This window comes from Euphorbia lathyris, chromosome 1 (genome assembly GCF_963576675.1).
Source record: "Euphorbia lathyris chromosome 1, ddEupLath1.1, whole genome shotgun sequence".
Lineage (NCBI taxonomy): Eukaryota > Viridiplantae > Streptophyta > Magnoliopsida > Malpighiales > Euphorbiaceae > Euphorbia > Euphorbia lathyris.
This window is the reverse complement of record NC_088910.1, coordinates 2329134-2344453: the sequence shown is the minus strand read 5'-3', so window position 1 is coordinate 2344453 and position 15320 is coordinate 2329134. Positions and strand designations below refer to the sequence as shown.

General features: G+C 35.4%; 1 protein-coding gene across 3 annotated transcripts; it reads left to right on the top strand.

Moving 5' to 3' along the window:
• Nucleotides 1-1094: 1094 nt before the first annotated feature.
• LOC136220344 (pumilio homolog 5) lies at nt 1095-11701 on the top strand. 3 transcript variants are annotated; one of them, XM_066008158.1, is made up of 10 exons: nt 1096-1271; nt 2110-2773; nt 3089-4500; nt 4602-4743; nt 5057-5164; nt 5311-5523; nt 5603-5713; nt 7417-7611; nt 8701-8884; nt 11466-11701. In XM_066008158.1, exons 2-10 carry the CDS (start codon nt 2150-2152, stop codon nt 11486-11488), a joined length of 3012 nt encoding a protein of 1003 aa, XP_065864230.1. In that variant the 5' UTR covers nt 1096-1271; nt 2110-2149; the 3' UTR covers nt 11489-11701. The 3 variants fall into 3 exon arrangements, with proteins under 3 accessions (XP_065864236.1, XP_065864230.1, XP_065864225.1); XM_066008153.1 differs by having other exon boundaries at nt 2049-2773; XM_066008164.1 differs by lacking the exons at nt 7417-7611; nt 8701-8884; nt 11466-11701 and adding an exon at nt 7198-7300 and having other exon boundaries at nt 1095-1271; nt 2049-2773.
• Nucleotides 11702-15320: the final 3619 nt, after the last annotated feature.

Sequence of the window (15320 nt, the reverse complement as noted above, 5' to 3'; positions counted from 1 at the left end):
AGCTGATGATACGAAATAATCAAGTTTAGGGAGCTGATGAGACACTTGTGAAGTTTAAGGAGCCAATATACTATTTTGGACAAGTTCAGGGAGCTGGTCATGTAATAGGCCTTAATTAGAAGGATAAGGTACCAAAATAGGCCTGAGGTTTTTGGGAAAGTACCAATTTAGGCTCAACGTTTAAAATAGCACCAATATAGGCTTAATGTTTACGATATAATATCAATTTAGGCTTAACGTTTATAATATAGTATCAATTTAGGTCTCACATATAAAATAACACCAATATAGACTTAACGTTTACAAAATAATACGAATTTAAGCTTAACCTTTACAAAATATATACAATTTAAGCTAAACGTCATAATTAAATTAATCATATTATATTTTTTCGCTATTAACGTTATATGTTATCTTTTTTATTTAGTTTTATATTCTTATTTATTATAATACAATTAATTAGTATGCTTGCCCATTAAGATCTTATATTTGTTTTTCATCAATGATTTCATCACTACTCAATTCTATTGCTTATGTAATATATACAAACTAAAAGTAATTGAATATCCACAATATTTTGAACAAATATTATGGATATTCAATTACTTTTAGTTCGTATATATTACATGAGCCATGCAATTTATGAGTTATGGAATGGTTGATGAAAAATAAATATAAAGTTTTCATGGACAAGAATACTAATTAATTGTATTATAATAAATAAGAAAATAGAACTAAATAAAAAGATAAACTATAAAGTTAATAAGGAAAGAATATAAAATGATTAATTTAATTATGACGTTTATCTTAAATTGAATATATTTTGTAAATGTTAAGCTTAAATTCGTATTATTTTGTAAACATTAAGCCTATATTGGTGCTATTTTGTACGTGAGGTCTAGATTGATGCTATATTGTAAATGTTAAGTCTGAATTGATATTATGTTGTAAACGTTAAGTCTATATTAGTGCTATTACCTAAATTGGTACTTTCCCAAAAACCTTAGGGTATTTGGGTACCTTATCCCATTAAATAATAATCATTAATATTAAAATAAAAATGAAGACTTTTTAACTTTAAAAAAATAGAGAGGAAGTCTAAAAACTTGAACCCTGGACTAACTGTGAGGGTTTTCTGCAAGCGATTGTTTTCAAACCTTCTTTCTCTCTCTAAAACTTTCTTCTTCTTCTTCCTTACCTAAACTCTCCTTGGTACCTACGTTCAATTCTGGGGGCTCGTTTCTAATTTCTAGTGCTATTTCTATTATCCGGTGAGACTCGATACTCTGTTCGTACCTACATGATGATTACATACAAAATTGTACTGTTTCTTTGATATGCATGTGAATTTGATCATTGAACTGCTGCCTACTGATGGTTTTTGGAGGTTCTAGATTGATGTGTTTATTTTATTTTCCTGAATTTGAGTTTACGGTTCAACAATTTTCGTATGGAAAAGTATTGATTTTAATTTTTTTGGTGTGTATTTTGACAATTGAACGGTGTCGTAGTTGTTGTTGCAATGCTTTTGCTTTGTTTTTTGTTTATGGAATCTTTGATTTCTCGTATGGCTTTTGTTCAGTAGTTGTTTATGAAGTGTAGAGAGGAAGGGAGCTTCAGGGAGAGAAAAGATTGGTGTAGGAATTCTCCATTAAGACGGATCATGTACTTTAAGGATTTTAAATTGTGTTTTATTAGGTTGTAGCTTTTGTTAATGCCATGTCAGCTTCAGCTGATTGTCTTTCCTCTTCGGAATTTACTGTTTGGTGGAAGAGGTGCCAATTCCTTGTTTTGTGTCAAATTCGTGTTATATCATATATATGTTTCCATATGGTTATATATGTTAAAAATGCCAGAAAAGTGATTTTCGTGTCAATCCTGTCAACTAGTCAGGATGTTTCTGGAAATGGTATTTTTGTGTCAGAAATTTCCATCCCTAGATGGAAGGTCTAACAGACTTCTTTGAGGATTTGGGCTCTTAGCATTATCTTTTTATTCTTGTTATATGTTTTTATATTTTTATTGTGGCTTTAAATTGATGGATGCAGAACTAGATAAACATACTTCAACTTGTACAGAAGTAATATTATGACTTTCATCCTTATCCAGACAAGGAAAGAAAAATAAGCTCTTCGTCTTCTTTAGAAGAATGACAACGGAGAGCCCTATGAGAATGGTGGAAAGTCGTGGTGCTAGAAAGTGGCTGTCTTCTAAGGATACTTCTGTATTTGGTTCACCCTTAAATAGTATGGCTGCAGAGAAATTGGGACAGCTGATGCAGGGGCATATATTTAATGGAGATCAGGAAAATGTGGTTCCATGCCGAAGTGGCAGTGCACCACCAAGTATGGAGGGATCATTTGCTGCTATAGGAAATCTGTTAGCTCAACAGAACTTTAGCTTGAGCCTTGAAACATTAAGCAGTGCTTTTGAAAATTGTGAATCAGAGGAGCAACTGCGCTCTGATCCGACCTATTTTGCATACTACTGTACTAACATTAACTTGAATCCCAGACTCCCTCCGCCACTAATGTCGCAAGAAAATCGGCGACTTGTGCGCCATATTGGTGGTTTGGGAAGTAATTGGAAACCTGGTTCTATAGATGACAATGGCAATAAAACATTGCAATTGTCTATGCTTTCAACTCATAAGGAAGAGCCAGAGGATGATAGGTCGCTGATAGAAGATTCAGAAAATACTAGTGCCCCTATCTATGAACAGAACGTGACTACTTTGGCTGGTCGTCATAAAAGTTTAGTTGACCTTATACAGGTAATTACCTTTCTGCTTTCACCAAACAGTAATTTTTAGCTGTAAGACATTATTTTGAATATTGATCATGAATTCAAGCCTCATAAACCCGTTCATGATGCTTTTACTGCATTTTTTATTGCTCCATGAAACTTAAGTTTATCCACCCGGATAGGTGCATTAGTCGGATGACATATACATATTTTTTCACATTGATCGAGTAGCATGGCCAAAAAGTGGAGTTGAATACATACATATTCATTTCTCATTGTGTTTGTGCTTTTATTATCTTCCCTCCCTTGGTCCTACCACCCTTTACCTTTGGTGATTTTGCAGGAAGACTTCCCTCGAACTCCTTCACCTGTATATAGTCAGTCTCGTTCCTCAAGCCATGCAGCAGAAGAAGCAGCTGATCTGGATGTCCATGCTGTATTGTCAAATGTTTCATCTGTATCGTCAAATGTTTCATCTGTTAACATTTCGAAAGCTGCATCAAATTCAGGTTCTTCAGATGTTGGCGTTGACACATTTTCCCTGGAGGTAGATGCTCTCAAGCTAATATCTGATAATGATCCTGCAATTCCTTCTTTCACAAGTTCACAAAGTCTCGATGACAAACCAATTCGGCTAAAAGATGATTCCAGCATTAAGGATACTGTTTTGGAGGGTCATGCCTCAGTTAGAGGTAGTCTTCAGCCTAAAAGGAGAAATAAACAAGAAGAGCCGCAATCTTATGGGAGGAATGCATCACTAAATTACTCATCTGTTCAACAAGGAATTCCTCATCAGGCTCAAGGAGTCTATTCTCAAGGAATGAATCAATCTCACAACGGCATGGGCAATTTTTCCTACAACAATTCTAGGTTCCCTATCGAGGCACAACCATCATTGAATTCTCCTGGACTTAACCATCCTTCATATGCATCAAATACGGCTTATTTGACAGGAGGGACTCATTTTTTCCCTAACTTCCAGCAATCCGGTATGTATCCTCCGCAGTATAGTATGGGAGGATATGCTTTGGGTTCTGCATTTCCCTCTCCATTCATGACTGGATATCCTTCGCACGGTGTCATTCCTGTGACATATGGTGCTTCTGGTCCAAATTTTGATGGTCGAACTACTGGTGCTTCAGCTGGAGAAAACACTCCACATTTAGGTGCTCTGCAACACACAGCCAAGTTTTATGGACAACAAGGATTAATGCTTCAACCTTCATATATGGATCCTCTTTATATGCAATACTTTCCACATCCTTTTGGAGATGCATACGGTGCTACGTTTCAACAGAGTCGTTTGACAACAAGTGGTGCCACTGGGGGCCTGACTAATTCTTTCCCTCCACAGGAGTCGTCCTTTGCTGCTTATAGTGATGATCGGAAATTTCATCCACCAACAAATGGAAGTCTAAGCATACAAGGTTTCGGGAAAGTGGGGACTGCCGGCAGTAGTTATTATGGAGGTTCTCCAAGTATGGGAGTTATAACCCAATTCTCAGATGCACCGCTTACCAGTCTATCACTTCCATCATCTCCTGTAGGCGGAGTCAATCATACTGGTAGGAGAAATGATGTTAGGTTTCCTCAAGGTTCAAGTAGAAACACTGGAGTGTATTCTGGAGGTCAAGGGCAGAGAGGGGTCAACACATTTGATGAACCCAAAAGACATTATTTTCTTGAAGAATTGAAATGCAGCAATGCCCGGAAATTTGAACTCTCTGATATAGCAGGCCACATAGTTGAATTCAGGCATTGTTCTATATTAAGCTTGTTTCCTTGCATCTCTAAATGTGATTGCTTTACCACTCCCAATATACAAGGATATAATTTTGTTCCATATTTAACTTCAGTGTTGATCAACATGGGAGTCGATTTATTCAGCAGAAGCTGGAACATTGTAGTGTGGACGAAAAGGTGTCAGTATTTAAAGAAGTACTTCCACATGCTTCAAAGTTAATGACGGATGTTTTTGGAAATTATGTTATTCAAAAGGTATGTCGTGATTTGCCTACTTTTTTAAACAGTTCCCGAAACATACATACATACATATATATATATATATATATATATAAGTGTCTCTCCAACTATCAAATCAATGACTATGTAAAAGAAATGAAACGAGTGACTAGTGACATGTGGGATGGGTTGATAGTGAAAATGAAATCCTTATGGATATGATGTTAGCTTAAATTGGATGGAATTTCAGCCACATGTCTTATATTATATTCATAAATGTGTTTGATTTCTGTATAAGATTAATCTGGATTCAGTTTTAATTACTGTGGAAATTGGATTTATGCTGTAGTTTTTTGAGCATGGAAGTCCTGAACAACGAAAGGAGCTTGCAGATAAACTCTCTGGACAGATGTTGCAGTTAAGCCTCCAGATGTACGGTTGTCGTGTGATACAAAAGGTAAGTATATAATCAGGTTCGCAGTCTAACTGGTAGATTAACATGCCAATCCATCTGTCGAACTAATGATTTTGAGTTAAGTAGAATCTGAATAAAAAGTGTATGTTTATTTGGGGTGAACTTTAATGCCTAACTAATTGTTCTAGGCCCTTGAAGTTATTGAGGTTGATCAGAAGAAGCAACTGGTTCAAGAGCTTGATGGGCACGTTATGAGATGTGTACATGATCAAAATGGAAATCATGTCATACAGAAGTGTATTGAATGCGTGCCAATGAAGAACATTGAATTTATTATATCAGCTTTTCGTGACCAAGTTGCTGCACTTGCCACTCACCCCTATGGTTGCCGCGTCATTCAGGTATGAATGTATAGTTTGATTAGTTAAATGCGCTCGATCACTTTGAGTACATAATGTTTATACCTTTGGTTTCTGACAGAGAGTTTTGGAGCATTGCTCAGAGGAGCTGCAAAGCCAATGCATAGTGGATGAAATCTTAGAGTCTGCCTACCTTCTCGCTCAAGACCAGTATGGAAACTATGTAACCCAGGTTGGTTTTGAATCCTTTTTTCCTGTGAAATTTATTAAACTGATGTTTCTAACTTCTAGATATGTGTTGATAATTCAACTCTATTCCTTGCCAAGTATCTTTTCCTATTTAATGATCTTCTATAGTATGAGCATTGTCTTGTGGCTGTTAGTCTATGTGCATTTTCGGTAGATGGGTGTAGTGAATGAAGGATTAGGGTCCCAATTTAAAAATTCAAATATGAATTATGACTTATTTTTTAAATTTTGGGCCATTCCATGGTTTGTAAAAGGTCATTTTATTGTCATATGAACTGAACCTTGCACTCAAAAGCAGATGAAACCTAAATAATTGAACATCAATCCATTAATCGTTATCGTACTGGGGCTTAGAAATGTTGTTTTACATATGTTTCTCACTCAATTTGTTTATCTAGGGGCAATCACCCTAGATGGGAGAGTTGTTCAGGCCTCGGATTGCTTCCGGTATTTAGGATCTATTATCCAAACGGATGGAGAAGTAGATGGAGATGTTGCTCATAGGATTAAAGCTGGTTGGTCGAAGTGGAAGAGTGCTACGGGTTTCCTTTGTGATCCCGGCATGCCTAATAGATTGAAGGGAAAATTCTACCGGACGGCAATTAGACCAGCATTGTTATATGGTACGGAGTGTTGGGCAGTGAAACACTGCCACATCCATAAGATGTCGGTGGCGGAGATGCGTATGTTGAGATGGATGTGTGGTCACACGAGAAAGGACCGGGTGCGTAATGAAATAATTAGGACAAAAGTAGGGGTCACATCTATTGAGAATAAAATGAGAGAAAACCGACTAAGGTGGTTTGGCCATGTGAGACGTAGAGCGCTTGATGCGTCGGTTAGGAGAACCGAAGAGTGGCAAAGGGATGTAGTGGTGAGGGGTAGGGGAAGACCTAAGCAAACTTGGAGGAGGGTGATCGAGAGTGATATGAGTTTATTGGGAATTGAGGAAAATATGGTAGTGGATAGGACGGAGTGGAGGGAGCGAATCTGTGTCGCTGACACGACTTGATTTTCACGGTTTTATATGATGGTTCATGTTAGCCGACCCCGAATCATTTCGGGACTAAGGCTTTGTTGTTGTTGTTGTTGTTGTTGTTGTTGTTATGCTATCAGTAGTCATGTTTCTGAGTTTTGATAGAAGTTATGTTGAATTGACTGTATATAAAGCTTTTCCATGGTAGAAGCCCTTCTGGGCATTTCTCCAATCTTTTAAAACGTAAGAGATAGAGAGATGACCTAACCGATCCATCTCTTCTGGCCTTAAGCTGAACCTTAAATTTGAATATCGTTTAAAAAAACTACTTTAAACCACGGCTAGATCATTGTTAAAAGTAACAGAACATCTGTCTTCCCTCTTACAATAGCACTTGGCTCAGCTTAGCTCAATCCACGGATTAACTCGACTTAGTTGCTTATCACCAATTTCAACTCCGTTTACACGTCTACTCTTGCTTGTGCTTACAGGAATACTCAGTGTTAGGTTCTATGGTCAATATCTTGTGTTTTGCATAATTAGGATCAGGTAACTCTTGCTTAATTCCACTTTGCTGAAACAACTACAATTTTCTATGAAATGCTTCGATCATGACCATAAATGGACTTGTATTACGGCCTTCTTTTAGCTCATGTTCCTACTGAATGTTTGTTGTTTTTAAGTGCACACAACTGATTCACTGCTTGCAGCATGTTTTGGAGAGGGGGAAGCCTAATGAAAGAAGGCAGATTATCAGCAAACTAATCGGGAAAATTGTGCCAATGAGTCAGCATAAGTATGCATCAAATGTAATTGAGAAGTGTTTGGAGCATGGCAGTCCAGCTGAACAGGAGCTCTTGATTGATGAAATTATTGGGGAATCTGACGAAAATGGCCACTTCTTGGTAAGTCGATTATTGTTTTTGTGGTTTTTTTTTTTTTAAGGCTTAATGCATATATACACACCTAAACTTGGCAGGTTTTGCCTAATGACACCCTGAACTTTTAAAATAACCTATCACACACCTATAGTTGCCTTTAAAAACCTATCGCGCACCTATAGTTGGCTTTAAAAACCTATCACACACCTATAGTTGGCTCATTCGGATCTCCTACACACAAAATCGTTGATTTTTCGTCTTTGACGGATGAGGTGGCATACCGAACGAACTCCCGCGCTTTTCTTTTTTTTCTATAACATGCATACCACCTGGTTCGTTAAAGACGAAAGATCAACGATTTTGTGTGTAGGAGGTCCGAATGAGCCAACTATAGGTGTGTAATAGATTTTTAAAGCCAACTATAGGTGTGCAATAGGTTTTTAAAGGCAACTATAGGTGTGTAATAGGTTATTTTAAAAGTTTAGGGTGCCAATAGGCAAAACGTGCCAAGTTCAAGGGTGTAAATATGCATTAAGCCTTTTTTTTACCTTGAGATATCATTTATGAGATAATATACAAACTTTTGCTGATATGGCATGTGTGTCGCATGATTTTAAAAATCATTGCAACTCATCTTATTGAATATCCAATACAGTATCTTTAATCTTAATTTTTCCATTAAACCTAATATACATCCTTAATCCCCCAAACTCGTCGGAAAAGTCTAATGACCCCTCTAACTTTGAAAACGAATTATTAACCCATCGAAGTTGTTTAAAGTGACATGATTAACCTCCTTAACTCCTACGGGCCAGAACAAGATCAGGGGTCAATAGGCCACTTTAAGCTAGTTTGAGTAGTTAATCAGTCCTTTCCGAAGTTCGGGGCAAATCGGGTTTTATGACCAATTTGGAGGGGTTGTGTATGTATTAGGCCTTTCCATTAATTCATCTGTTTCTTTCTGGTGGTGAGATGTGAACTGGATATCAAACCTTTTATCGCATTCAAATGCCATACTTCGTTTTCCATGCGAGATGTTTATAGCTCACTAATTTCTGGAATTTATCGTAAACCGATCGGTGAATGATTTGTTGATTTTGCTGTGTACTCCAGGCAATGATGAAGGATCAATTTGCAAATTATGTGGTCCAAAAAATCCTAGAAGTAAGCAATGATAGACAGAGAGAAGTGTTGCTGAATTGTATAAGAGTTAATCTAACTGCTCTGAAGAAATACACATATGGAAAGCACATAGTTACTCGGTTTCAGCAACTCTCCGGTGACGGTGACGGTGAAGGTCTGTCTTTGTCATTTTTTGTATTTCAATAAATTTTCTTATATAGGTTAAGATTGTAATAGATTTATGGTTTAAAGTTTCATTTAGCTCCTGATTTATTATTATTTGGTCACATTTGGTCCTTGGTGAAATTTTACCCAATTTGGATGGAACGAAACGTTATCTATTGATGTGGTGATTTTTTGACACATGGACTAAACACGTCGCCATTAAAGTTTATTTGTCACATGTGAAAATAATTAATTAGGTTAAAAAAAAACAAATTACTAAACTAAAATTTATTAAGTCTAAGTGTCAAAATATCGTCACGTGTCAATATAGGATAACAATTCTCTTTAAGTCCGCGTCCAAATTGGGTGAAATTTCTAGGTCAGTGGCGAAATGTGACCAAATAATAGGTGAAGAGGCCAAATGATAAAATTTTGTATGTAGAGAGCCTGGTTTAATCCAGATTTATTGGCTTAAAATGTTATTTAGCCCCTGACCTATTAATTTTTTTGTCATTTAGCCTTTGACCTATTATTCGGTCACATTTGGCTCCTGAACTATCCCAATTGGTGAAATTTCATCCAATTTGAATGGAGATTTGAGAAAACCATTATCCCCTGGTATATCGTGAGATTTTGACCTATGACATGTCGCACATTTTAAAGTTAGTTTGCCACATGGGTTTTCCTATAGGAAAATAATTAATTAGAAGGCTTAATGTTTCTCCAGCCCCTTTACCTTGTTCAAATTGGTCATTTTACCCCTCCAACTCATCGAATGTCCTATTTACCCCATTAACTCCGTAAAAGTGGTATTTCTTACCCCTTAACTTGTCCAATTTTATCATTTTACCCCTTCTCAACTCATCATATATCCTATTTACCCCATTAACTTCGTAAAAGTGGTATTTCTCGCCACTTATGATCTTATTTACCCTCGTAACTCCATAAAAATGGTATTTCTTATCCCTTTATAGTAGTAAAAAAAGTTGAAAAAAGAAAGAACGAATAAAAATACAAATAACAAGAACATTAATATAAACAAGTTAAATACATTACATTAATATAAACAAGTTAAATACATTATATGTAGGGATAATGTGCCAAAATAGGCCTATGATTTTTGAGGAAGTATCAATTTAGGTTCCACTTACAAAATAGCATAAATATAGGTTTAACGTTTAAAAAAAGTTATCAATTTAGGCTTCGATAACGGATTGTAAGGGGTGAAAATACCACTTTTATGGAGTTAAGGGGGTAAATAGAACATTCTATGAGTTGGGAGGATAAATGGACAAGTTGATGGGGTGAGAAATACCACTTTTATGGAGTTAAGAGGGTAAATAGGATATTCAATGAGTTGGGGGGGTAAAATGACCAATTTGGACAAGTTAAGGGGGCTGGGGAAGCATTAGGCCTAATTAGAATAAAAAAAATCCATAAATTAAAATTTATCAAGTTTAAGCGTCAAAATATCCTCACGTGTCAATAGAAGAACAGTTCTCTTAAGTCTCATTACAAATTGAGTGAAAATTTCACCAATTGGGACAAGTCAGGGGCCAAATGTGACCAAATAATAGGTAAGGGACCAAATGATAAAATTTTGGATAGATTGAGGGTCTTGTTTAATCCCTAGATTTATTGGCTTAAAGTATTATTTAGCTATTGACGTATTCAAAATTTTGCCATTTGGCTCCTGACCTATTATTCGGTCATATTTGATCCTTGAACTATCCCAATTGGTGAAAATTTACCCAAATTGGATGGAGACTTGACAAAACCGTTATCCCCTGATATTTGGTGATGTTTTGACATATGGACTTATACGTCGCACATTTTAAAGTTTATTTGCCACAGATGTTTTTATGTGAAGATAATTAATTAGCTTAAAAAAAGAAAAATAAAATCCATGAACTAAATTTTATCAATTCGAAGTGTCAAAATATCGTCATATGTCAATAGGATAACAATTCTCTTAAGTCTTCATGTAAATTGGGTGAATTTGGGTAAGTCTTCATCTAAATTGGGTGAATTTGAGATAGATCAGAGTCTAAATATGATCAAATAATGGATCAGTGGTTAAATGATAAAATTTTGGATAAGTCGAGGGCGTGGTTTAATTCTAGATTTATTGGCTTAAAGTGTTATGTACCCCTTGGTCTATTAATTTTTTTTTTGCCATTTGGCCCCTGACTTGTTATTCGTTCATATTTGGCCCTTGAACTATCCAATTGGTGAAATTTCATCCAATTTGGATGGACATTTGACAAAACCATTGGTGATACTTTGACACACAGACTTACACGTCGCACGTCTCAAAATTTATTTGCCATGTGGATTTTCTTATGTGAAAATAATTAATTAGATTAAAAAAGAAAATTCAAAACAAATCCCTAAACTAAAATTTATATTGTCACATGTCAATCGGATGACAGTTCTTGTAAATTTGCATCCGAATTGGATGAAATTTCATCAAATGGGATAGTTCAGGAGCCAAATGTGACCAAATAATCAGTACGGCTCAAATGATAAAATTTTGAATCGTTCGAGGGCCTGGTTTAATCCTAGATCTATTTTATCATATTGTGTTGCAGAAAGTCAAGCCACAGAAGCTTAAAATTGTTGATAAGAAAGAAACATTGTCTGTGGAGGAAGAAGAAGTAGAATTGGTGGGTTTGATTGGAAATTGGAAATTTAGTATACAAAACTGTGTTTATAACTGAACTGTATTTGATCTATGTATAGATATAAATAGAAGTAGGGAAAATTATGTAGTTAATTTTATTGCTTGGGAAATTTGATTATTTGGGCTTTTAGATGATCTTGTTTCTATCCTCTTTTATTTTTTTTTGTTTGCATCAAAATCGTGTTATCTTGTATATATGTTATATGTACGTGTTATCTCGTATATATGTTATATGTTTTAGGACAGAGTCTAAAAGAATCTCATGTTTTCACTTTTGTCAAACTGGTATATGAAAAAAAAATGTCCAGACTAGGACTGTGATTTTTGATTATGATCAGGAGATGATTGAGGTTTTTCGTTTTACTAAAAATAAGGATTTTAAAGTTAAAATGAATGTTGAAACTGAAAAATTTAAAGATTTGATGATATTTTAAGCAAGTTTTAATTCTTCAATTTTTTTATTTTGAGGCCAGTTAGGTGGTGTTTGACGAGAATGAGATAGTGAATGTTCATAGAGAGAAAGGATAGGAAATTATGATTTTGGAATTTATGGTAAATGTGATATTAAACAATTTTAATTTTTGAAAATTTCTATTTTGAGACGGTTAATGGTCATTTTTATGGTGTCAATTGTTTTTAGCAAAACGAAAATCACAGTTCTGTTGGGATAATTTTTTTTTTGTCTCTAGGCACCAGTTTCACAAAAAGTGAAAACACAAAGGTTTTATTTTAGACTTGACTTTATGTTTTATATAGTTATATATAACATAAATTTTAGAAAAATGATTTTTGTGTTAACCGTTTCGTGTTATTCGAATTGTCTTTATAAATCGTGTTTTTATAAATCGTGTTTTCATATAAAAAATTATCATTCCTATTCACTCACCTTCTTCTTCTATGTAATTAAATCCCAAGTGGCCAAAATTTCCTAGATTTTACCAAAGTCTTGTCTTTTTGGACATATCAAAATCGCTGATACAATTGAAGAGTGGTGATGTGATGTGGTACTAATGTTATTTCTAACGATAACAAAGAGGAGCGGTTCCAATACTTTAAAAGTTCTATTTAGAGAGTAAAATAATTAACAATTGTATTATTGTGAGATAAAGTACATATTTAGCCATACGATTATTGAGGAAGAACAAATCTAGTCTTTATGTATAAAATATTGTAATCTTAAATCTAATATTTATGAGACAGTATAATTTTAAACCTCATTAACGAAATATGTAATTTCATGTTTTGACTATCCTTTAACTTTTAGTATTCTAGTCACTCTATAAGGTCTGACATTGCATATTATGTTAACGAATAAAAAAGCTCAATTTCCTTCAATGAAATTTAAAATTGTACAGTTTGCGAATATGTTTGTTCATCGTCTAAGCTTAAAAATGTGCCCAAAGACACAACAAGAAATCTAGAAAATGAAAAATGTTCCTTATATAAATGTGGTTGGTAGCCTTATGTATGCCAAGTTATGCACTAGGCCTGACATTTTTCAGGCCATCAGGATTGTAAGAAGATATCAATCCAACCCAGGACAAGCACATTGGTCCGCGGTGAAGAGAATACTAAAATATCTCAACGAAACGATAAACTATTTTCTGTGTTACCAATAAAAGAGTCTTCCACTAAGAGTACACAGATGTAGACTGGGCTGGAGACTTAGATGAGAGGAAATCCACGTCTGGCTACGTCTTCTTGCTCGGAAATGGGGCAATATCTAGGAGCAGCAAGAAATAAACTTATTTAGCCTTATCCAATATGGAAGCTGAGTATGTATCTTACTCATCTATAACGTATGAGGCCGTTGGTTGAATAGATTTTTGGATCAGCTAAACGTTGTTACTGTAAGTTGTTGGTCCCTTATAACGTAACAAGTTAGTTCCAAGGCGGGAGGATAGGAACTATTTAAAATTTTAGTACGTTAAGGCTGACTTCTTTTTCTTTGAAAAAGAATTACACAGCGCGCTGAGTAAATTAAGACACTAGCTTAGTCAACTGGTGACTAAGTCAGCTTCTTTCCTTGAGTCAGGAGATAGCACTTGAGTTTATTCCTGAACTCAGATACTCAATACACACAACTCAGCGTGACCTCTTTTCTTGGTCAGTTTTGTTTAAGCAAGCAATATATATATTAAGGAGTTTAAGGTTAGAAAGATGTTACTCAGCAGATTTATCCAGGTTCGGCCTCTAAGCCTACGTCCTGTCCCCGGAACACGTTCCGAGCTTTCGAATTCTCTACTGAGCTCTTTAACGGTAGAGCATCAAACCTTTTAAAACTTAGAAGCTGAGTATAACAAGAGTACCTTCCTCTATACCTCTACTCACTCCTAATCTCTCGCTGAGTACTGTAATCGAGTACTCAGCCTCTCCTTTCTAATCTCTAGAAATGATAAAGATTTATCCTAAACAACAATTGCTAAGACACCTTAGATGATTGAATAATCACTCTAGACTTTTACACGAAAGATATAGAATTTGGTGTAAGTATTTGCTTTGCTTTTTCTCACAGAACTTTGAGTAGAATTTTGGTCAGCGTAATGACTTGATGAAAGTTCTGTGTTGAATGAAGCAACTGAAAGGCCCTATTTATAGAGACGTCTGAGGCATCAGTCATTTCGAATTTTGAAATAACCATTGGAGGGAAACGGCTTCCTGTCGTTGTCACTCAGTCCTGCTCAGTGCTCTTGGCCAATCAGATTCAAGTATCTTCTGTCTTCGGTCAGTGCTGAGCAGCTTTTAGTCAGTCCGGCAGAATGTCTCTCCATTTATGGTAAGGTCAACTAGACAACTTTCTGTGTCTTCTGAACTTTACCCAAAGTAGAAATACTTTGTCTGGAAGTTGTTCTTGCTCAGCTGCTGTCTTGTACTCTTTGTCGATACAACTCAGCAGCTTCGTTCCGAAGTTGTTCAACGAAGGTCTTCTCGATCCTTCTCTTGCTGAGCTGCGTTTTGTACACAATGGCAACATTTTGCACACGCGGGCCGAGTGGCCTTGATCTGTTTGACTTGGGCTTTGACTTTCGTATTGGGCTTTAAGCATTTTAGTCTTTATGTCTTATAAACAATTTAACTCAACATTGAACAAACACATTAGTATAATAAATCAAAGCATTTAAACTTAGTGTGTTCAGAATATATTTAATTTTACTTAAATAATTTTGTCAAATCAAAATCATGTGGAAAGGTGTTTCAACAAACTCCCCCATTTTGATGTTGGCAAAACTATTCAGCGAGGAACTCAGTGTTGAGCTCCCCCATGATAGTTGACCTAATATTACTTAGCAGACTCCCCCCGTAAGGGTTGAGCTATTGACTAAACATTTTAAGGTTTAATCGAGTAAGTCTAAGGTCAGTTTTCAGACATAGGTCAGCTCATGGAATATATTCTATTTTACTCAGTGTTAAGCGGAAGATTTAACATTCAGAGAGCGCTGAGTATTTTATTGTTCAATGGGTCTTATGAGACAGTGTTTAATAAACATACAAGATAATGTCAAACATTTTATCAGCATAGCGTACAATCAACAAGTATTATAAAAAGTAAGCACATTTGATGTATTTAAAGATACATAATAACATAATACTCAGTATCATATAAAATAACTAAAGGTTGGATAAAAGATGCAAGTATTGTATTAAAATAAAGTAGTCAGCATATACAACAAAAAGATAAGCAAAAAGAAACATAGAAACTACAAAGGACTACAAAGTAAAGAACAATACTGAGTTAGCCTATTTCTATTTCTTCTTCTTATGC